Source organism: Oncorhynchus kisutch, linkage group LG18 (assembly GCF_002021735.2).
Source record: "Oncorhynchus kisutch isolate 150728-3 linkage group LG18, Okis_V2, whole genome shotgun sequence".
In the NCBI taxonomy this organism is placed as follows: Eukaryota; Metazoa; Chordata; class Actinopteri; order Salmoniformes; family Salmonidae; genus Oncorhynchus; species Oncorhynchus kisutch.
Window position 1 is genome coordinate 50400312 of NC_034191.2, and position 23545 is coordinate 50423856.

General features: G+C 43.4%; 1 protein-coding gene across 2 annotated transcripts in view; it reads right to left on the reverse strand.

The window, feature by feature from the left end:
• Positions 1 to 16996, reverse strand: part of LOC109909320 (rab effector MyRIP) — a 145872-nt gene extending 128876 nt beyond the window's left edge. Inside the window, exons 1-2 of one of the 2 annotated variants that reach the window (XM_031796275.1) lie at positions 16471 to 16994; positions 4436 to 4578 (exon numbers count right to left, since the gene is read on the reverse strand). In XM_031796275.1, the coding sequence (XP_031652135.1) occupies positions 4436 to 4545 (110 nt within the window). In that variant the 5' untranslated portion in view covers positions 4546 to 4578; positions 16471 to 16994. Of the gene's footprint in view, positions 1 to 4435; positions 4579 to 16470 lie in introns of both variants that reach the window. The other variant, XM_031796276.1, reaches the window with a different exon arrangement.
• Positions 16997 to 23545: the final 6549 nt, after the last annotated feature.

Consider the following 23545-nt stretch of genomic DNA (forward strand, 5'->3'; position numbering starts at 1 on the left):
GTGTTCATATCAAAAGGAGAACAACAGGCTTTGTTTTTGGTGTTGTAACCTAGTCAAGTCGGGCTTGATCCTTCTTATAGCTCAGACACACGGTAGGATTGTCAAGGATTGTACTGCCTGCCGACAGTACTTAGCACCCCTGAACAGTGTCGGCAGTCAATCTCTGTTGTGTTCACACAGCAAAGACCTTGAAGTCATCAGCCACTCAGCCAAACCAGAAGCTGGCAGTAGCAGTGTTTGGCAAGATATGTCCATGTGTGTTGCTTTATGGTCTACTCAATGTTAGCAAGCTAACTGTTAGCAAGCTAAGCTAATATTGCTATTGTTGTAGAAGACGCATGTTAATACTAGCTAGCTAATAAGTTAGTGCACATCACATTATCAAAAAGAAACAAAAAACATAAGATGTAAATACTTAATCTAGAAAAAAATATGTTATGCAGCTTTATTGTTAAAGTTAGGACAATTCTGATGGAAAGCGTGGATTAGACCAGAAAGAAAAAGGTCAACATTATTGTGTTGTGATGGATTACTAATACCGCAATACTTTTTCTGCCAGAGGTCTTCTAGGACCCTGTTCTCATCTGTTTGACCAGAAATCAAAGAATTTGCTTTTTCCTAATGCCCATACACGTGTAACGGTTGAAAGCTGCTTGCTTAGCGAGTACCACTTCCGCCTGATTCGGCTCACACGAAGCTCAAACACAGGACCTCTACCTAGCTAGCACACATGACAGCCCACCTGAAGCGTCTTACCAGTTGGCGCTACGCGAGAAGCTGGCAATTTGGCAGCGCAGGCTGAGTAGTAAGTTTCACACATCCCCATGTTCTACATTCACCTCTAACACTTACTCAACAACGACCCCACCGTTGAGCTGAGAGCAACTGCATATCCGAGTCACAACTGTAAAGGGCTGCTTGCTTAGGGAGTACCACTTCCTCCCGATTGGGCTAACCCCGAGGCTCCCAGGACCTCCGCACTCCAACCAAACTCAAGAGTGTGAATGAATTTGAGCAAGTGTCCAGCACTGCTCAGAGCCCTCGACTGGCAAATATCGATTTCTCAAGAGCAATGATTATGGCACACCGTTGATTCTGTTATGAAACAGAGAGAGTCCACAGAGAAATCAAAAACCAACAGAAGACGTAATAACTTTTCGGAACAATACAGACCAAATCGAACATAAGACGTAACTTCATTTGTTGTCAGCGGGCATCTAATATATCTAATATACACTGCTCAAAAAATAAAGGGAACACTTAAACAACACAATGTAACTCCAAGTCAATCACACTTCTGTGAAATCAAACTGTCCACTTAGGAAGCAACACTGATTGACAATAAATGTACATGCTGTTGTGCAAATGCAATAGACAACAGGTGGAAATTATAGGCAATTAGCAAGACACCCCCAATAAAGGAGTGGTTCTGCAGGTGGTGACCACAGACCACTTCTCAGTTCCTATGCTTCCTGGCTGATGTTTGGTCACTTTTGAATGCTGCAGGTGCTTTCACTCTAGTGGTAGCATGAGACGGAGTCTACAACCCACACAAGTGGCTCAGGTAGTGCAGCTCATCCAGGATGGCACATCAATGCGAGCTGTGGCAAGAAGGTTTGCTGTGTCTGTCAGCGTAGTGTCCAGAGCATGGAGGCGCTACCAGGAGACAGGCCAGTATATCAGGAGACGTGGAGGAGGCCGTAGGAGGGCAACAACCCAGCAGCAGGACCGCTACTTCTGCCTTTGTGCAAGGAGGAGCACTGCCAGAGCCCTGCAAAATGACCTCCAGCAGGCCACAAATGTGCATGTGTCTGCTCAAACGGTCAGAAACAGACTTCATGAGGGCCTGACGTCCACAGGTGGGAGTTGTACTTACAGCCCAACACCGTACAGGACGTTTGGCATTTGCCAGAGAACACCAAGATTGGCAAATTCGCCACTGGCGCCCTGTGCTCTTCACAGATGAAAGCAGGTTCACACTGAGCACGTGACATATGTGACAGTCTGGAGACGCCGTGGAGAACGTTCTGCTGCCTGCAACATCCTCCAGCATGACCAGTTTGGCGGTGGGTCAGTCATGGTGTGGGGTGGCATTTCTTTGGGGTGCCACACAGCCCTCCATGTGCTCGCCAGAGGTAGCCTGACTGCCATTAGGTACCGAGATGAGATCCTCAGACCCCTTGTGAGACCATATGCTGGTGCGGTTGGCCCTGGGTTCCTCCTAATGCAAGACAAAGCTAGACTTCCTGTGGCTGGAGTGTGTCAGCAGTTCCTGCAAGAGGAAGGCATTGATGCTATGGACTGGCCCGCCCGTTCCCCAGACCAGAATCCAATTGAGCACATCTGGGACATCATGTCTCGCTCCATCCACCAATGCCACGTTGCACCACAGACTGTCCAAGAGTTGGCGGATGCTTTAGTCCAGGTCTGGGAGGAGATCCCTCAGGAGACCATCCGCCACCTCATCAGGAGCATGCCCAGGCATTGTAGGGAGATCATACAGGCACGTGGAGGCCACACACACTACTGAGCCTCCTTTTGACTTGTTTTAAGGATATTACATCAAAGTTGGATCAGCCTGTAGTGTGGTTTTCAACTTTAGTTTTGAGTGTGACTCCAAATCCAGACCTCCATAGGTTGATAAATTTGATTTCCATTGATAATTTGTGTGTGACTTGTGTAATTTGTGTGTGACTTGTGTGTGTTGTCTGCACATTCAACTATGTAAAGAAAAAAGTATTTAATAAGAATATTTCATTCATTCAGATCTAGGATGTGTTATTATAGTGTTCCCTTTATTTTTTGGAGCATTGTGGTTACATGGGTCTTTACTGGTCTAAACCACTTTGCTCCAACTCTTGTTCCTTTTAACAAAGCTTGATCATTTCTTTAATGATCCACAGAATTCCCATTGAAAATGTGCAACTTTTTACAAGGGCATTCATCCTTTTAGCTATTCATCTTTTTAAACGGAGAGAAACACCAATGGCTTGACATGGTGTTTTTTTTCCCAACGGTTTCTTTGGTTTTGATCATTTGAATAAGACTTTGCTGAGAGGACATATTGTATTTCCCAGTAATTCATGAAGAAGCTAGCTAGCTGTTAGCCCGGTCTTGATTAGACAAACCCCAGAAGGGTCTAAAAATGTTGCTGACTCAAGACCACCGCTGTCTGGTCAATAATAATGTAGCCTCGATCCAGCCTTCCCCCTTATAAACTGAGTAAATGTGAGATTAGAGTCTGGCAATGCAGGATATAATACTGTTCTGTAACAATAATAATAAATGTTCTTCACTGGGTAAAAAACTAAACAAACCAATAACAGACTGCATTCATGTCGATACACATCATACCATGGTAGGTCAACACTGTGGTGTCCTGTAACACAATGATAGGCCTAGAAATGTAAAAAGCTACTGCAGTACAGTGGAAAAACACTTTGGTCTCTTGATCAAATGTGGGGACTGGAGAGCATAACACTGTATAAAGTGAAACTTGACAACACTTTAAATGAATATGTACATGTATTTCCATATTCAGTTTGATAGATCTGTATGATCATTTCGGAATGGCTCGAGGCATCCTCACAAGAGGCTTGCTGATGCATCACAAACCAGACGGTCTGATCTGCCTATAAATCTGATGACCGATTCCCACAAGAGCCTGTCAACATCAGAACACTGTATCCCGAAGCTGCAGCTTGTCACACAGAGAGAGAGAGAGAGAGATACAGAGGGAGGGATAGATGGAGGGGAGAGGGAGGAGAGGGTTGAAATGTGAGGAGAAGGACAGAGGCAGGAAGGCATAATGGAGGAGGAGGGAGAAAGCCTGTCGGATCTGACAGAAGACTATCTCTCAGGGATGTGTGAAGAAGCAGGGTATGACATCAGAGCAGCACCCTGAGGCCTGACCCCCAACCAGACCCTGACCTCAAGACCCTGCAGCAGCACCCTGTGGCGGTGGCAAGGCCAGGAGAGATGGGGCGCAAGCTGGACCTGTCGGGCCTGACGGACGACGAGGCGGAGCACGTGCTGAAGGTGGTGCAGATGTCTCACATCCACACAGTCTGACTAGGCTGAAGAGACAGTCACGTCTTAGCCCCCCTTTAAATCCAGCAGGATCAGCACAAATATCTAATTTTACTATACAATTTTACTCAAACTCACATAGTTATGTGAAAGATTTGGATAACATGGCTATCAGCTAAAAAGAAACACTCTTCTCCATTGGAGAAGTGTATTAACTTTCGTAAGGGGAATCGTATACCAGGTCGTCCTGGGGGCACCAAATGTTCAGTAATTGAATTTGTGTTTTGAGTTGTAAATTGACCAGGAATAAAACATTTTCCGAAAACATGGTACACTTCAATTATCAGACCCGCAAATCCCATTTTTCATACAGTTCCCTCCCCCTTCCCCCAATCCCCCATCTCACCTGAGCCTGTCCTCCTCCTTCTTCCTCAGCTTCATGTCCCTCTGCACCACCTTCAGCACGTGCTCCGCCTCGTCGTCTGTCAGGCCCGACAGGTCCAGCTTGCGCCCCATCTCTCCTGGCCTTGCCACCGCCACGGGGTGCTGCTGCAGGGGGGGGGGGGGGGGGTCACAGAGAGAGTAGAGGAGAGGCTCCATAACTGTGTCTATAAAGACTCTCTCTACTGAACAGAGACAAACTCAACATGTAAAGTGTTGGTCCCATGCTTCATGAGCTGAAATAAAAAGAACCAAGAAAATATTCCATATGTACAAAAAGCTTACTATGCACCCGGAAAGTATTCAGACAGTTGACTTTTTCAATATTTTGTTACGTTACAGCCTTATTCTAAAATTGATAAAATACTTCTTTCCCCCTCTATCTACCCACAATAACAAAGTGAAAACAAGTTTAGAAATTTTTGCAAATGTATTTTAACTCAAAACAACTTAAGTGGCCCAGCCAGAGCCCGGACTTGAACCCTATCAAACACCTATGGAGAGACATGAAAATAGCAGTGTAGCGACGCTCCCCATCCAACCTGAGAGAGCTTGAGAGGACCTGCAGAGAAGAATGGGAGAAACTCTCCAAATGCAGGTGTGCCAACCTTGTAGCGTCATTCCCAAGAAGACTCGAGGCTGTAAACACTGCCAAAGGTGCTTCAGCAAAGTACTGAGTAAAGTGTCTGAACACATATGTAAATTATGTATTTCAGTTGCTAACATTTCTAAAAACCTGTTTCGGCTTTGTCATTATGGGGTATTGTGTGTAGATTGATGAAGGGATTTTTTTTTAAATTCATTTTAGAACAAGGCTGTAAAGGAACAAAATGTTGAAAAAGTAAAAGGGGTCTGAATACACTTTCTCTAAAATATTATGTACACATTTGTTTACATCTGTTAGTGAGCATTTCTTCTTTGCCAAGATAAATCGTCCACCTGACAGATGTGGGATATCAAGAAGCATATTATATAGCATGACCATTACACAGGTGCACCTTGTGCTGGGTACAATAAAAGGCCACTCTAAAATGTGCGGTTTTGTCATACAACACAATGCCACAGATGTCTCAAGTTGAGGGAGCATGCCATTGACATGCTGACTGCAGGAATGTCCACCAGAGCTGTTGCCAGAGAATAAGCCACCTCCAATGTCATTTTAAAGAATTTTGCAGTACATCCAACCGGCCTCACAAACACAACAGCCTAGGACCTGCACATCCGGCTTCTTAACCTGCGAGATGATCTGAAACCAGCCACCCGGACAGCTGGTGAAACTGAGGAGTATTTTTGACTGTAATAAAGCCCTTTTGTGGGGAGAAACTAATTCTGATTGGCTGGTCCTGACTGCACCCCTGCCCACTCATAAGAAATCCATAGATTAGGGCCTAATTAATTTAATTTCGATTGATTGATTTCCTTATATGATCTGTAGCTCAGTAAAATCGTTGAAATGCGTTTATATTTTCTGTTCAGAATACATTCCATTTCCAGCGTTTTTATACAAATTTCCATGTAAATGAACAATAAAGTAACTGCATCTTAGATGCATACGAATGTGGATGCAGCACATCCCTATTGAGTGAAATGAGAGAGGATGGAAAGAGAATGGTGAATCATAAGCTCAGAGAATTATGCGCTCTGTGATTGACCTAGCCTCATCCTCAGAATCCTTTTGACAAGGATGGATGGAAGTGGTAGGCGTCATATTCAGTTGTTTCATACCAGGAAGGTGAGTTGCCTTTTGTTATGTCAAATCTAATTGGCAATAAATTTCCAATGTCATACTGTATGTTGAAAACACATCTCGGATTTCAGTCAGCTTATGAGATTATATATATATATATATATATATCTCTCATAAGCTGACTGAAATCCGAGATGTGTTTTCAACATACAGTATGACATTGGAAATGTATTGCCAATATATATATATATATATATATACACACATACATAAATACATAATAGATGAAGAGCACATAAGGCCACAAACACAGTGTCACGTTCTCAGCAGCTTCAGTGTGGGGGGAGCAGAGAAATCTTTCAGGCTGGGTCTCAGCTATGGTTCAGCTTAAATGCATAATGATGCCATTCACAAGACCACCCACTCTGGCTTAGACATATGAGAGCACTTCTTTTGTACGGCGCAGCGCGGCTCGGAACGGAACATACCGGACCAATTTTTCTCTCCATGTCCCTGGATTTCAACCGCTAACTCTGGACATTCATACCTAGATCTCACAGCTAGATAGCTGCTATCTGTGTGAATCGGCTTTCGTCGATTCCGGAGCAAACATAAATTATTCCGGAGCTAGCCAGCTGAAGAGTTCCATCAATCACTCCTGAGCTACCATCACCTATCCGGACCCGTTTTACTGCCTACGCGGAGCCCCACCGGGCCTTCACAACTGGACTGCCGTCGTTATCTACCCGAAGGAGTTATCCGGCTGGCTCCTCCGTCGTGACGTTACCTGAACGCCCATCTGCGGCCTGCTAACCGTTAGCAGCCGATAAGACAGCTATCTGAATAGACAATCGGACAATGTATTTATTTATTTTTATTATTATTAGTAGTATTATTATTTTTTCTTTTCTTTTTTTCCCTTGGGCCTCTATAACTATATCTATTGTTTTTTTGTTGTTGTGTGATTTGGATTAATCCCCTCTACCACACGGAACCCCACTAATCTACTGACGGAACACAAGTGGCGGCTAATAACAGACCTCCATCCTATGCTAGCTTGCTACCGATGGCCTGGCTAGCTGTCTAAATCGCCGTGACCCCCAACCAACCCCTCTACTCACTGGACCCTTTTGATCACTCAACTAAGCATGCCTCTCCTTAATGTCAATATGCCTTGTCCATTGCTGTTCTGGTTAGTGTTTATTGGCTTATTTCACTGTAGAGCCTTTAGTCCTGCTCAATATACCTTATCCAACCTATTAGTTCCACCACCCACACATACAATGACATCTCCTGGTTTCAATGATGTTTCTAGAGACAATATCTCTCTCTTCATCACTCAATACCTAGGTTTACCTCCACTGTATTCACATCCTACCATACATTTGTCTGTACATTATACCTTGATGCTATTTTATCGCCCCCAGAAACCTCCTTTTACTCTCTGTTCCAGACGTTCTAGACGACCAATTCTTATTGCTTTTAGCCGTACCCTTATTCTACTCCTCCTCTGTTCCTCTGGCGATGCAGAGGTGAATCCAGGCCCTGCAGTGCCTAGCTCCACTCCTATTCCCCAGGCGCTCTCTTTTGACGACTTCTGTAACCGTAATAGCCTTGGTTTCATGCATGTTAACAGAAGCCTCCTCCCTAAGTTTGTTCTATTCACTGCTTTAGCACACTCTGCCAACCCGGATGTTCTAGCTGTGTCTGAATCCTGGCTTAGGAAGACCACCAAAAATTCTGAAATTTTAATCCCAAACTACAACATTTTCAGACAAGATAGAACTGCCAAATGGGGCGGTGTTGCAATCTACTGCAAAGATAGCCTGCAGAGTTCTGTCCTACTATCCAGATCTGTACCCAAACAATTTGAACTTCTACTTTTAAAAATCCACCTCTCTAAAAACAAGTCTCTCACCATTGCCGCCTGCTATAGACCACCCTCTGCCCCCAGCTGTGCTCTGGACACCATATGTGAACTGATTGCCCCCCATCTATCTTCAGAGCTCGTGCTGCTAGGCGACCTAAACTGGATCATGCTTAACACCCCAGCCATCCTACAATCTAAACTTGATGCCCTCAATCTCACACAAATTATCAATGAACCTACCAGGTACCTCCCCAAAGCCTTAAACACAGGCACCCTCATAGATATCATCCTAACCAACTTGCCCTCTAAATACACCTCTGCTGTCTTCAACCAAGATCTCAGCGATCACTGCCTCATTGACCGCATCCATAATGGGTCAGCGGTCAAACAACCTCCACTCATCACTGTCAAACGCTCCCTGAAACACTTCAGCGAGCAGGCCTTTCTAATTGACCTGGCCGGGGTATCCTGGAAGGATATTGATCTCATCCCATCAGTAGAGGATGCCTGGATATTTTTTTTAAATGCCTTCCTAACCATCTTAAATAAACATGCCCCATTTAAGAAATTTAGAACCAGGAACAGATATAGCCCTTGGTTCTCCCCAGACCTGACTGCCCTTAACCAACACAAAAACATCCTATAGCGTTCTGCATTAGCATCGAACAGCCCCCGTGATATGAAGCTGTTCAGGGAAGCTAGAAACCATTATACACAGGCAGTTAGAAAAGCCAAGGCTAGCTTTTTCAAGCAGAAATTTGCTTCCTGCAACACTAACTCAAAAGTTCTGGGACACTGTAAAGTCCTTGGAGAATAAGAACACCTCCTCCCAGCTGCCCACTGCACTGAAGATAGGAAACACTGTCACCACTGATAAATCCACCATAATTGAGAATTTCAATAAGCATTTTTCTACGGCTGGCCATGCTTTCCACCTGGCTACTCCTACCCCGGTCAACAGCACTGCACCCCCCACAGCAACTCGCCCAAGCCTTCTCCATTTCTCCTTCTCCCAAATCCGTTCAGCTGATGTTCTGAAAGAGCTGCAAAATCTGGACCCCTACAAATCAGCCGGGCTAGACAATCTGGACCCTTTCTTTCTAAAATTATCTGCCGAAATTGTTGCCACCCCTATTACTAGCCTGTTCAACCTCTCTTTCGTGTCGTCAGAGATTCCCAAAGATTGGAAAGCAGCTGCAGTCATCCCCCTCGTCAAAGGGGGGGACACTCTTGACCCAAACTGCTACAGACCTATATCTATCCTACCATGCCTTTCTAAGGTCTTCGAAAGCCAAGTCAACAAACAGATTAACGACCCATTTCGAATCTCACCATAACTTCTCTGTTATGCAATCTGGTTTCAGAGCTGGTCATGGGTGCACCTCAGCCACGCTCAAGGTCCTAAACGATATCTTAACCGCCATCGATAAGAAACATTACTGTGCAGCCGTATTCATTGATCTGGCCAAGGCTTTCGACTCTGTCAATCCCCACATCCTCATCGGCAGACTCGACAGCCTTGGTTTCTCAAATGATTGCCTCGCCTGGTTCACCAACTACTTCTCTGATAGAGTTCAGAGTGTTGCAAATCGGAGGGTCTGCTGTCCGGACCTCTGGCAGTCTATGGGGGTGCCACAGGGTTCAATTCTTGGACCGACTCTCTTCTCTGTATACATCAATGAGGTCGCTCTTGCTGGTGGTGAGTCTCTGATCCACCTCTACGCAGACGACACCATTCTGTATACTTCTGGCCCTTCTTTGGACACTGTGTTAACAACCCTCCAGGCAAGCTTCAATGCCATACAACTCTCCTTCCGTGGCCTCCAATTGCTCTTAAATACAAGTAAAACTAAATGCATGCTCTTCAACCGATCGCTACCTGCACCTGCCCGCCTGTCCAACATCACTACTCTGGACGACTCTGACTTAGAATACGTGGACAACTACAAATACTTAGGTGTCTGGTTAGACTGTAAACTCTCCTTCCAGACCCATATCAAACATCTCCAATCCAAAGTTAAATCTAGAATTGGCTTCCTATTTCGCAACAAAGCATCCTTCACTCATGCTGCCAAACATACCCTTGTAAAACTGACCATCCTACCAATCCTCGACTTTGGCGATGTCATTTACAAAATAGCCTCCAATACCCAACTCAACAAATTGGATGCAGTCTATCACAGTGCTATCCGTTTTGTCATCAAAGCCCCATATACTACCCACCATTGCGACCTGTACGCTCTCGTTGGCTGGCCCTCGCTTCATACTCGTCGCCAAACCCACTGGCTCCATGTCATCTACAAGACCCTGCTAGGTAAAGTCCCCCCTTATCTCAGCTCGCTGGTCACCATAGCATCTCACACCTGTAGCACACGCTCCAGCAGGTATATCTCTCTAGTCACCCCCAAAACCAATTATTTCTTTGGCCGCCTCTCCTTCCAGTTCTCTGCTGCCAATAACTGGAACGAACTACAAAAATCTCTGAAACTGGAAACACTTATCTCCCTCACTAGCTTTAAGCACCAACTGTCAGAGCAGCTCACAGATTACTGCACCTGTACATAGCCCACCTATAATTTAGCCCAAACAACTACCTCTTTCCCTACTGTTTTTAAATTTATTTATTTATTTTGCTCCTTTGCACCCCATTATTTTTATTTCTACTTTGCACATTCTTCCATTGCAAATCTACCATTCCAGTGTTTTACTTGCTATATTGTATTTACTTTGCCACCATGGCCTTTTTTTGCCTTTACCTCCCTTCTCACCTCATTTGCTCACATCGTATATAGACTTGTTTATACTGTATTATTGACTGTATGTTTGTTTTACTCCATGTGTAACTCTGTGTCGTTGTATGTGTCGAACTGCTTTGCTTTATCTTGGCCAGGTCGCAATTGTAAATGAGAACTTGTTCTCAACTTGCCTACCTGGTTAAATAAAGGTGAAATAAAAATAAATAAATTTTAAAAAACTTCAAGACCGCCATTTCTGACTGTCCACAGGGGGAAAGTATCCTGGCATTACTGGGTGGGATTTCAGCATTTCACATTTCTATTGTATATCGCACTCTTAAGGCTGCAATACCCTGCCTTGTATTTCTGCATGACTAAGGAACAACTGCTTTCTGGACACACATTCTAATAATACTTTGAGTGTTTCTCAGTTGCACAAAAGAGGCATCAAGGCACCCTGTGGTACAATACCTGTGTCCCTACTGATAAAAATGATCCTGGTGATGAGAGAGGGGAGAATACAGCACAAGACCATCGCCCCGTCCTAGCCCTGGCTCTGCCGCTGGACTTCCTGGAGTTGATTGCTCTGTCGCCGACGTACGGTAGGAAGAGGAACAAGCTATTTATTGTACTGCATCTGCGTTTGGCTCAGGCATTGGGGAGGGCCATGGCAGTAGGCAGGTAGTACAGCCCTAGGGTGCATCCCAAATGGCACCCTATTCCCTATATATGGCACTCCTTTTGACCAGCACCCACAGGGCCTTGGTCAAATGTAGTGCACTATATTAGGGAATAGGGTGCCATTTGGGGTCGACAAATGTATAGACTAGTGGAGGGAAAATGTATCACTACTCCAAACCCACAGGAGGAGGCAGTTATTCAGTCATGCGTTTTATAGTCATGTCAAGGACAGGGGGTGGAGGGCATCAATTATGCCTCTGTGTGTGTGTACACAGTGTATGTCTGCATCCGCTCGCCAGGGTGACTCAGAGATTTAGGCTCCGTGGCAGCCAACGTTCCCCACAAGACTGTTTTCATTGATGATGCATTCCCTATTACACGTGCACGCATGTCCACACACACCCTCCCAGGCAGATGTCACCACATTTGTGTCACACACTGTCAATAACACACCCACTATCCCACAACCTAAAACAATAGCACAAATTAGGCTTGGATCAGCCTGAATGCAGCAGCACAGCAGGATGTGTGGATTATACAGGTTGCATCCCAAATAGGCTCTGGTCAAAAGTAGTGCACTATATAGGGTGCCATTTTGGGATGCAGGCATCAAACTGTGCTGATCTGCTACGGTGTTTGGAAATTGTGTCGACATCGTTTCTTTGTCTTCTAAAATGGGTATAGCCTATCCTTCAAGACACATGTTCACTCCCAGAAACTAGCTATTTCGATTTCAAAGAGCTAAGATAGATAGCTCTTTTACCTCGTACTGTGCACCAAAAAAGATACTGTTGCATTAAAGCATGGATCGTTACTAAGTGAGTCACTGCAAGCTCTAGTGAATGAAAATAACAACTCATAACAGATGTCATGTGACTCATGTCCACGAAACACAGGGAATCAGACAGCCCCATTCAGAGTGCCTCCACTCCGGATTGAGGTTTTCCCTAGGTACAGATCTAGGATCAGCTTCTCATTCCCAAATCCTGATCTTAACCATTAGTGGGGGAAATGCAGGACTGAGCCCAGATCAGCATCTACGGGCAACATCACCCTACTGCCCTAGATGAGATCGCTATGCTAATCCATCACCACTGCTTAACTCGGACTGATGAGTCATCAACACATACACTATCAATATCCCACAATGCAAAGCTCCTCTTCATTATAGTGTTTCGCCCGATGCTTTCTCTTTACGTAAACAAACCATGCTTGTTGTTGCCCAGCTTCGACTTCACTGCCCTTGTGAGTGAGTAAATGATGCCTACTGTACGAGTATTGAGAGAACAGGCATTGGGATTATGTAACATAGCAGCAACCAGGACATGACAATGGTTGGATAGAGGATGGACAGGAGAATGAAAGTCCTGTATCTCTCAGCTAAGGATGTTCAAGATAGAATAGACTCCTTATTTTTCACAGACAGAATTACACACACTCAAACGGAAAATACAAACATACTGTACATGGATGCACACACAAAAAATTATATTAGGCACAGATCTATAGTAGTTTAAACTGTACCATAACACACACAGTGAGATCCTTACTGCATGTATAGCAGGGGTGTAAAACTAATTTAGTCCCGGGGGCAGCATTCTGTCTTCGACGAGGTCCGGAGGGCCGCACTGAAAATTGGTAGTGCACTATTCTCTGCCGTCAAACATTCATCGTTTTGGAAATGTGTTACGCTCTCCGACTGTCTAGCTATCAATTCAGTGATTATTAGCGAGCTGGTCAAGAAACTATGAATGTAGGTCCATTATCACTTCTACACGTTTCTTTCCCCCACACAGTAATGGTGTCAACGCAACCCGGCTAGCGCTTCACAGCAGATGGATACATGAAAAGCAGACCCGTGTGTGTGTGTGTGTGTGTGTGCTCAAAATGCAGCAGCCGCCAAGCGCTAAATTAACTGCTTGTTTTAGCCTCTTCGAGGCCAGCTTAAGGATCAGTGCTCAGCCTTAACCAGAAGGGAGAGAACGGCTCTCACGGTCTACGTCTTAAAATGGCACCCCTATGGTCAAAGGTAGTGCACTATGTAGGGAACAGGGTGCCATTTGGGACGCTACTGAGAAGGACATTTTTTATTCTAAAAACGCATCTTATGAATAAAATGAATGAACTTATCCACTTGAGGTTTACTCGTTGGCATGCTGTAGGGCCTACGATGTGTGACGCATAGCATGGCTCTGTGCTATTAGGGTGAATGCTGGAGATAGAGGGTGTGAAAACAATTTAAATAGATCATAGATGATACTCCATAGTGGCGCTGTCACTTTGCAAAAGGGGCACCTAAAGCACAAGAACAGATTAACTGGATTTGAAAGTCCACCAAGTCTCTTCAAAAGGTGTCCCATTTATCTGGCATAATTGCCTTTGCTTGTGTCTATTTGGCCATTTGTCTTGTCTGACTAATGTGTCAGGAAGTAGACCGTTTCCAATCCTCCTAAGGGCTTAGAAGTAACTAGGGGAGAATCTCAAGTGCATACTCCTCGCATCCTCTCTCCTCACCTCCTTCTCAAAACCCATTGGATGAAAATACCAGCGGTCCCTCCCCGCTGACCTTCTCCTCCAATGGGTTTTGAGAAGGAGGCAAGAAGAGAGGACAGGACACAAGGAGTAAGAATTTGAGATTCTCCCTAGGACTATATGTCAGGAGTGGCCTGCATTCTGGGGCTTCACCCCAAAAACCTGGTCATTTGTGACTGTCAGTAAATCTTGTTATCACACCCCGCACCTGCCTCCCAATTACCACCCTCTAGTTGGTGCCAAGGTGAGAATATGCGGCATTGTATTCACAACCTGCTGGCACTGCAGCATCTAACGGTTTCTGTGAATAAATTACTGTGTAACTGTGCTGATGAACAGTGCTGTGTATTCATGGATGCCAAGGGAAGCCAGGCTCCCCCCCCAAAAAAATGACCAAGAAAAAAAACCAAATCATTTATCCTTCGTCTCCCTGTGTTTTCATAATTTTCCTTCAATTCGCAAGAGGCTGAATGTATCTCACAGGAGAAAGCCTCCGAGCGAGCAAAATAGTCCCCCTCTGTCTCTGTATGTGAAGGCCATCTATCTGATGCTGTCTGGTCATAAAGAAGATGTTGTTGACACCTGTAGCATTGAATGCAAGGGAAGCCAGCGAGCATTTGGCCTCCCTTGATAAAAAAGTATAAAATAAAAGCCAATCAGCATTGGGCAAAACTGAGTGAGCTCAATTGTGAATGGTCCTGGCCCACCTCAAAAAAAATTCGCAAGTTTGGATTTGACTTCACTCCTATCAGATCGCATCAAGAGAAATACGTAATTGACAGAAACAACTTGAATTGTTGCATCTCGTTGTGTTGTCCTCTGGTGGCTGGCTAGCTAAAATGGTCCCTTTCCTAAATTAGCCATGGATGGAGATAGGGATTTGGACTGGTGGTTTTACTGGCCAATGATTATAATGGGGATTCTAATCCAACCATAAATTCATACATTGTACTCCTGAACTTAGAGAACGGAAGAAGCTAGATGTAGAAGGCTAATGTTAACTAGCTAACATTGTCCATGAAAGGGCTCGTTCTAAGTGGCGCAGCGGTCTAAGGCACTGCATCTCAGTGCTAAAGGTGTCACTACAGACACCCTGGTTCGAATCCGGGCTGTATCACATCCGGCCGTGATTGGGAGTCCCATAGGGCGGCGCACAATTGGCCCAGCATCATTCGGGTTTAGCCGGTGTAGGCCTTCATTGTAAATAAGAATGTTCTTAACTGACTTGGCTAATTACATTTTAAAAAGTTAGGCTACCTGGCTAAAATGCTTGCTAGCCTAAAGCAACAAAAAATAAAAGCATGTACTGTATGACAGATTCATCGACCGTTTCGTCAACATGAAAAGAGAGGAGCATGGCATTGGTGTGAGCATTTTGTAGTCTGCAGTGTCACATAGTCAACAACACTGCTGGTCAACAGGTGAGTGCAATTGGTGTCAGTCAAGGCATCACAGACAGCAACTCTCAGTAGGCATGCTTGTTTTGCTTATATTTAGGCTCCGAATAGAAATGATAAGTCATGGGATATAACGTTACAGTACTGAAACAAATGCCATCAGTCCCCCAGTCCAGACTTACCCCCCTAAGTGTATGACTGCAAGCCATCACTTTTTGGCAGCCCCACATTCTTCCCCGGATTTAAATCCCCACAACCTACTCTCGTGACTTACGCTCACACATTCTCCAGCATATTCATTCATCGCCATTGTTTTTTGACCTAGGCCTAATCCTTCTTGCTCGGTCAGAGGTATCCAAACACTTGTTTACCTATATAGCCCTGCATATATACCTATATACACCTGCATCATGAAATTGACCATGTTGAGACTGATATGTCGCTTTCACACCAATTTTCAGGTCGCATTGCATGAAGGAGATTCTATGTACATTGGCATTTAAATCACAGTGTTATCTACACAATCAGATCGAACCTCCCTAACTGGGAACACACTGGTTAAATAAACGTCGATTCCACTTAATTTCATTGAAATTACGTTAGACGTTGAATTGACGTCTGTGCACTGTGGGTCATGAAATCAAATTGTTGCAGTCCAGCCTATCCATCCCCCGTTCTGACTGCCACGTTTGCAACGTTTTATTGAAACAGATTATCAATGAGAAGATGGCATGCATCAACATCAGTGATCAACAAGCATAACAGGTGTTGCTGATAAAACAAACGAATGTGGTGAGTGGACGTCGGTCCCCGCTATGTGTTCTTGTTATACCTTTATCATCAAACACAATCTATAGACTCATTAATAAAGACATTAAACATTTTAATATCTGTCCTGTCCATATGGTTAGGCTATAACGAGGTAAACAAACGTTTAGATAGAAATCATGACAAGTGTCTGCCTATTTCTCAACAAGGACAAAGTTCATTTCAATCTTGCATCGTTGAATTCTTACATTTTGGTCAATGCTATTTGTGATGATATCGCAAAGGTAGACTGTAATAAATGAGAAGTTAATGTGATAATCGACCACTTACACGAGCGCCGGATGACCGCCAGCTACAGCCTCCAAACAGAGGGCTCTCCCGGACACACAACGTGGAAGGAAGCGTTCAGATAAACGGACAAGTGTAAACTTCCTTTAGATGAGTCTCAGATACTTTGACAGCCTTGTCTTCAGGTTATTTTCCCCACGCAGCGGTTGCAGCAGGCACCATTGAGGAGTCACGGGGTTTGAATTACAGAGGGAGGGCGCAGACGGGCGATGTGCGGATTTAACGCTACATATCTTTGTTCTCCTTGTTGATAATTATACTGTTCAATTTCCATTCAAATCTGTGTAGCATAGGCTACAATTGGAATGATAGCAAGGCGAGCCTCACTTTCGGTGTCTCTGTCAGGCAACGTCGTGAGATCCAGCTGCTGATTCCATCTCTGTCAACACCTGGGCATCCTGTGGGACAGCCAATGGGAGAGCCGCAAGCCAACACCGCTACTCTTTTCTCGAAGAAGCATTGCGCGCCCCGCTACCGCAGAATTAACTCGCGCGATGCATACATTCACAAGGCCACCGACACTCTGTCTTCGGTCAGTGCTATCCGGGTCCTTGGAATGTCCCTACCCCCATTGAAGTTGACATGTAAACGTTTAATTAAAGTAAGGATTATGGTTTAGGATAGGGACGTTCCAAGGATTCCGGATAGCACCTCTGTTGAGATGTGTGCGGAGAGACAAAAACGAGTTAACTAATTGGACATATCGCCTGTCTTTCTCAGCATTGGTTCAAATGACTCAATTAAAGTGATGATCCAGAACTTTTGTTTAATTTCAGGCAGCAATTTTGAAAGTGGTGCTCATGAACCAAAACGGGTCCCCGTTTTTTGTTTACTATGTAATCCTATTGCGTACTACATCCAGTGGCGATTAAAGCATGTAAATCTTGGTGGGGAATTTTTTTTTTTTTGGGATGCATGCAAGAAAAGCCACGACACAATAACAACAATACATTAATTGCAGTGCCCACAAACTGTTTGGGCCTACATAAAACTGTCCCAACAGCAGTCCCAACACCTTACCACTGCTACACCTGGCTATCAGCGGAGCCTTGTCTGGCAACGAAAGAGGCAATCCAGAATTTTGATTAAGACATTAATGAGCAAGCTAGAACGTCCGTAGTCAATATAACTATTTGTTCAGCACTTTTGAAAAGTGCAGTGTTCTCCCTGTACACCAAGTCAGAACTGTAGGATAAATAAATGTGGCATATATGCAGACAATGAAAGCTCTTACAATATTCAAATATTAAATTTCTCCAAAACAGGTTAAAGGCTACATGTGCACCACCAAGTCAGAACAATTAGCAAAATTAAGAGGTGAAAATAGACCAAATTATTAGGGTGAGGCACATGGGCAACTAACAGCTTACTACACAACATAAACTTAGTATTACTTTCTTAGCCACAGTATACATATCTCCCTGGCATGTTATAATTCATGCAGAAGCATACAATACATTTTTGGACTCGCATTGTTGTGCTGTGCTCACTTGAACAGGAAGGTGGCGCAGCTGTCCTTCGTGAGCCATTTTCTGGATTTATGGTGCTTTCAAGACAACTGGGGGAAAAAAGGTTCAATCATGATGACGTCAGTAATCTTCCGATCGTAGCTCTAGAAAGAGGCCCGAGTTCCAGATTTACAGTTGGATGAAAGTTCAAAACTAATTTTCTCAGTCGTAGCTCATTTTTTCCAATTTCCCAGTCACCTTGAACTCACAAAGTTCATAAAGTCAGATTTTGTAGTTCTGAGTTAACAGTTGTCTTAAAATCATGCTTCATAGACCTCATGTTCATTGTTGAATGTTTATCATTTTAAACTAGGAAAAGAGACCCTTAATCTTAGACAAGGAACAACACAGCCACTCCACTGAATAGCAGGCTAATGATTGTGTTGCAATGCTTGCAGTTAGCCACTGATCCCTCCCAAACCACGCATTGTTGAATTTGTGACTTCCAACTTGTTTTATCTATAATTTCTCTTCATTATTGCTCTTCATATGACAAGGATTATAAAGGATTTGCCAGTAGATTGTCGACTTGATTCAGACTAAGATTTTGAAAGTATGATGTTGACATGGTCAGTCCAATCAAAGCTACTGTAGATATAACGTGATTTGATGTCATTTTAACTGTGGCCAATGACCTTGAGCCTTCTTGGATGGGCCCTCTAATGTAACTCTATGGCAGCACCCAAGGGGCTTGAATTTTCTAACTACCCTTAGACTTGGCAGTAATGTAGTGTCCCCATGAGTAACAGAACACTGAGCCAATCACAGCGCAACACTCCATATTTTCTGCTGGCTTGCCCCACCACGTAAAGCACTGAGCTAGGCTGAAACACCTGCATTTTGGAGCTGCCTTACTCAAGAAAACAAAAAGGAGACCATGTTTGTATGCAGCTTTATAAACTCAATGATATATATATTTCTTTCATTGTTTTCAAACTTATATGTGACACGTATTAATGCCAAAATAACATGCAAAACAGGCAAGCCCCCCCAAAATATATATACAGTGGGGCAAAAAAGTATTTAGTCAGCCACCAATTGTGCAAGTTCTCCCACTTAAAAAGATGAGAGAGGCCTGTAATTTTCATCATAGGTACACTTCAACTATGACAAAATGAGAAAAAAATCCAGAAAATCACATTGAAGGATTTTTAATGAATTTATTTGCAAATTATGATGGAAAATAAGTATTTGGTCACCTACAAACAATCAAGATTTCTGGCTCTCACAGACCTGTAACTTTAAGAGGCTCCTCTGTCCTCCACTCGGTACCTGCATTAATGGCACCTGTTTGAACTTGTTATCAGTATAAAAGACACCTGTCCACAACCTCAAACAGTCACACTCCAAACTCCACTATGGCCAAGACCAAATAGCTGTCAAAGGACACCAGAAACAAAATTGTAGACCTGCACCAGGCTGGGAAGACTGAATCTGCAATAGGTAAGCAGCTTGATTTGAAGAAATCAACTGTGGGAGCAATTATTAGGAAATGGAAGACATAAAAGACCACTGATAATCTCCCTCGATCTGGGGCTCCACGCAAGATCTCACCCCGTGGGGTCAAAATGATCACAAGAACGGTGAGCAAAAATCCCAGAACCACACGGGGGGACCTAGTGAATGACCTGCAGAGAGCTGGGACCAAAGTAACAAAGCCTACCATCAGTAACACACTACGCCGCCAAGGACTCAAATCCTGCAGTGCCAAACGTGTCCCCCTGCTTAAGCCAGTACATGTCCAGGTCCGTCTGAAGTTTGCTAGAGAGCATTTGGATGATCCAGAAGAAGATTGGGAGAATGTCATATGGTCAGATGAAACCAAAATATAACTTTTTGGTAAAAACTCAACTCGTCGTGTTTGGAGGACAAAGAATGCTGAGTTGCATCCAAAGAACACCATACCTACTGTGAAGCATGGGGGTGGAAACATCATGCTTTGGGGCTGTTTTTCTGCAAAGGGACCAGGATGACTGATCCGTGTAAAGGAAAGAATGAATGGGGCCATGTATCGTGAGATTTTGAGTGAAAACCTCCTTCCATCAGCAAGGGCATTGAAGATGAAACGTGGCTGGGTCTTTCAGCATGACAATGATCCCAAACACACCGGCCGGGCAACGAAGGAGTGGCTTCGTAAGAAGCATTTTATTATTACTATTTGCTCAAAAGCCCACCTGCCCTAAATGACCAGTCTCCACTGACTATATCATCCATTTCTAATTACAGTAATCAAAGGTTTGGACACCTACTCATTCAATAATTTTTCTTTAGTTGGACTATTTTCTAAATTGTAGAATAATAGGGAAGACATCAAAACTATGAAATAACATACATGGAATCATGGAGTGACCAAAAAAGTGTTAAATAAATCAAAATATATTTTACATTTGAGATTCTTCAAAGTAGCCACGCTTTGCCTTGATGACAGCTTTGCACAGTCTTGGCATTCCACAACGCCCTACTGTATATGTTACGTGTGTGTTTATTTTTTTTTAATTCGTACAATTTGTTTTGCGGACTGCATATTTAACACGAAATGAATAGATAATTCTGCTGTGTGTAGATTTTGTGGCGAGCTGATAACATTAATTTGACTTTGCTTCAGAAATCAACGGGGACAGTTCAACAAGCTCCCACAGTGTCACTGCAGAATTAGATGTTCCTCCACATTATCCAAATGTGAAATTTCAAGGTTGCTCCAAAACGGCTAATTTTGAAGTGTTTTTGTTGCACCTGCTGCTCTATATTATTCAATTTCTCCAAACATCACATTTAGAAGTTAAGGGTTAAGTTTAGGCACTAATTCTGAACCTGTCTAGGACTGGGGTTCCGCTAGCCAACAGCCAATGAAATTGCAGGGCGCCAAATGCAAATCAACAGAAATGTCGTAAATCTAATTTCTCAAACATACAAGTATTAGGCACCATTTTAAAGATAAAATTCTCGTTAATCCATCCACAGTGTCTGATTTCAAAAATGCTTTACAGCGAAAGCTCCACAAACGATTATGTTAGGTCACCACCAAGTCACAGAAAAAACAGCCATTTTTCCAGCCAAAGAGAGGAGTCACAAAAAGCACAAATAGAGATAAAATTAATCACTAACCTTGATCTTCATCAGATGACACTCTTAGGACTTCATGTTACACAATACATGTATGTTTTGTTCGATAAAGGGCATATTTATATCCAAAAATCTAATTTTGCATTGGTGTGTTATGTTCAGTAGTTCAAAAAACATGCTGTGATTTTGCAGAGAGTCACCTCAATTCACAGAAATACTCATTATAAATGGAACTTTAGATACACTTCTCCTTAATGCAACCGCTGTGTCAGATTTCGGGAAAAGCAGAATCTGAGTACGGGGCTCAGAGCCCAAACCAGAAAAAAAAAATATCCGACATGTTGAAGCAGTCAACATTAGTCAGAAATAGCATTATAAATATTCACTTACCTTTGATGATCTTCATCAGAATGCACTCCCGGGAATCCCAGTTCGAAAATAAATGTTTGATTTGTTCCATAAAGTCCATAATTTATGTCCAAATAGCTTCTTTTGTTAGGGCGTTTGGTAAACAAATCCAAACGCGCGTTTGGAACGAGAGATACCTCTCATGTGAACGCACGTGACTGAGAACGAGGCTGCTGCCAGACCCCTTAGTCAAACAGCTCTCATTCTCTCCCCCTTCAGAGTAGAAGCCTGAAACACCGATCTAAAGACAGATGACATCTAGTGGAAGAATTAGGAAGTGCAAAATGACCCATATCCCACTGTGTATTCGATAGGGGCTGAGTTCAAAAACTACAAACCTTAGATTTCCAACTTCCTGTTTGGATTAATTCTCAGGTTTTTGCCTGCCATGTGAGTTCTCTTATACTCACAGACATCATTCAAACAGTTTTATAAAATTAAGCATGTTTTCTATCCAATACTAATAATAATATGCATATATTAGCATCTGGGACTGAGTAGGAGGCAGTTTACTCTGGGCACGCTATTCATCCAAAAGTGAAAATGCTGCCCTCTATCCCAAAGAAGTTTTAAGGTAAGGGTTAAGGTTTGGGATAGGGTTAAACCCTCCAAAACCAGTATGGGATCCAAGTCACGGGATAACACCAATCCATAACGCCCAAGCAAAACCCAAGCCTACTTGATGGTAATAGCGCTCACTGTTCCTATAGTGGCCGGTTTTAAGGCATGTCCAATCTTGACTGGATAGTTGCATAACATTGCAAATTAGGCTGTGTTTCTTTCCAGTTTGCAATTTTGCAATGCTTGCAACCCTGTACAGAATGATGAGTAGACTACATATCAAAGAAGAAACTTTGATGTTATGCAAATAGTCATTTAAAAGTTCAACAACTCAGCCTGTTCAAGTGGGTGAAGCACCAAGCCAACCCCCAATGACAAATAACCTTGTCACTACCAACCAAAACCTCATAAATCTAGATAACAATTTAACATTCTACTATTTGGCCTCGTCAAGTGGGGAGCAGAATTAATGTGTCAAAATAGATTTTCCCTCCAGTCTAAAAACATCCCCATGTCAGCATAAAGACCGGTTGTTCCTGCTGAATCAGGGCCTGGCGTGGCACACTAAACCTCAGAAATGGAATGGGCAGCAGTAGGTGTAGGGTGGGCAGAGATCTGGAGAGATGCCACAGTGGAGCGTCAGGATGCTTTGTCTCTTTATCAACGCTTGATCTGCTAGGTGCTGACAAGAGCGATGTAGAAGAGAAAAAGAAGAAGACACAGGAAAGCACTTTTTGATTCCAACAACTAGAGCAGCATTACGTTTCACCCCATCTCCTCCGCCACACTCTCACACTCAGAAGCACACAGAGAGCTATAGTGCCTTACACAGATAAGAATTCTCTGTGGAGACCTCTGAGGGCTTTCTCTTCAATCTCTGTGTTAGTGTTACAGACCTTCAATAGAAATAAAGAGTGTACACACAATAACATCAGTTAACATTTACATTTACAGATATACAGTGCTTTGGGTGGAGGCGTATCTTGGAACTCCAAAAAAACAGCATACCTCCCTGTATCCCACTGCTGGCTTGCCTCTGCAGCTAAGCAGGGTTGGTCCTGGTCCAGATTGCTACTGGAAGTGGTGTTGGAGAGCCAGTAGGAGGGACTTTTTCCTCTGGTCAAAAATAAATAAATATACAGTTGAATTCGGAAGTTTACATACACTTAGGTTGGAGTCATTGTTGATAGACAACAATCCTTTTTTCAACTCTTCCACACTTACTTCATGGAACTCAAAATTACAATGCTTGTCTTTCATAATTTGGTCAGATACAGTTCAAGTCGGAAGTTTACATACACTTAGGTTGGAGTCATTAAAACTTTTTTTCAACCACTCTACAAATTTCTTGTTAACAAACTATAGTTTTGGCAAGTCGGTTAGGACATCTACTTTGTGCATGACACAACTACATTTTACAACAATTGTTTACAGACAGATTATTTCACTTATATTTCACTGTATCACAATTCCAGTGGGTCAGAAGTGTACATACACTACGTTGACTGTGCCTTTAA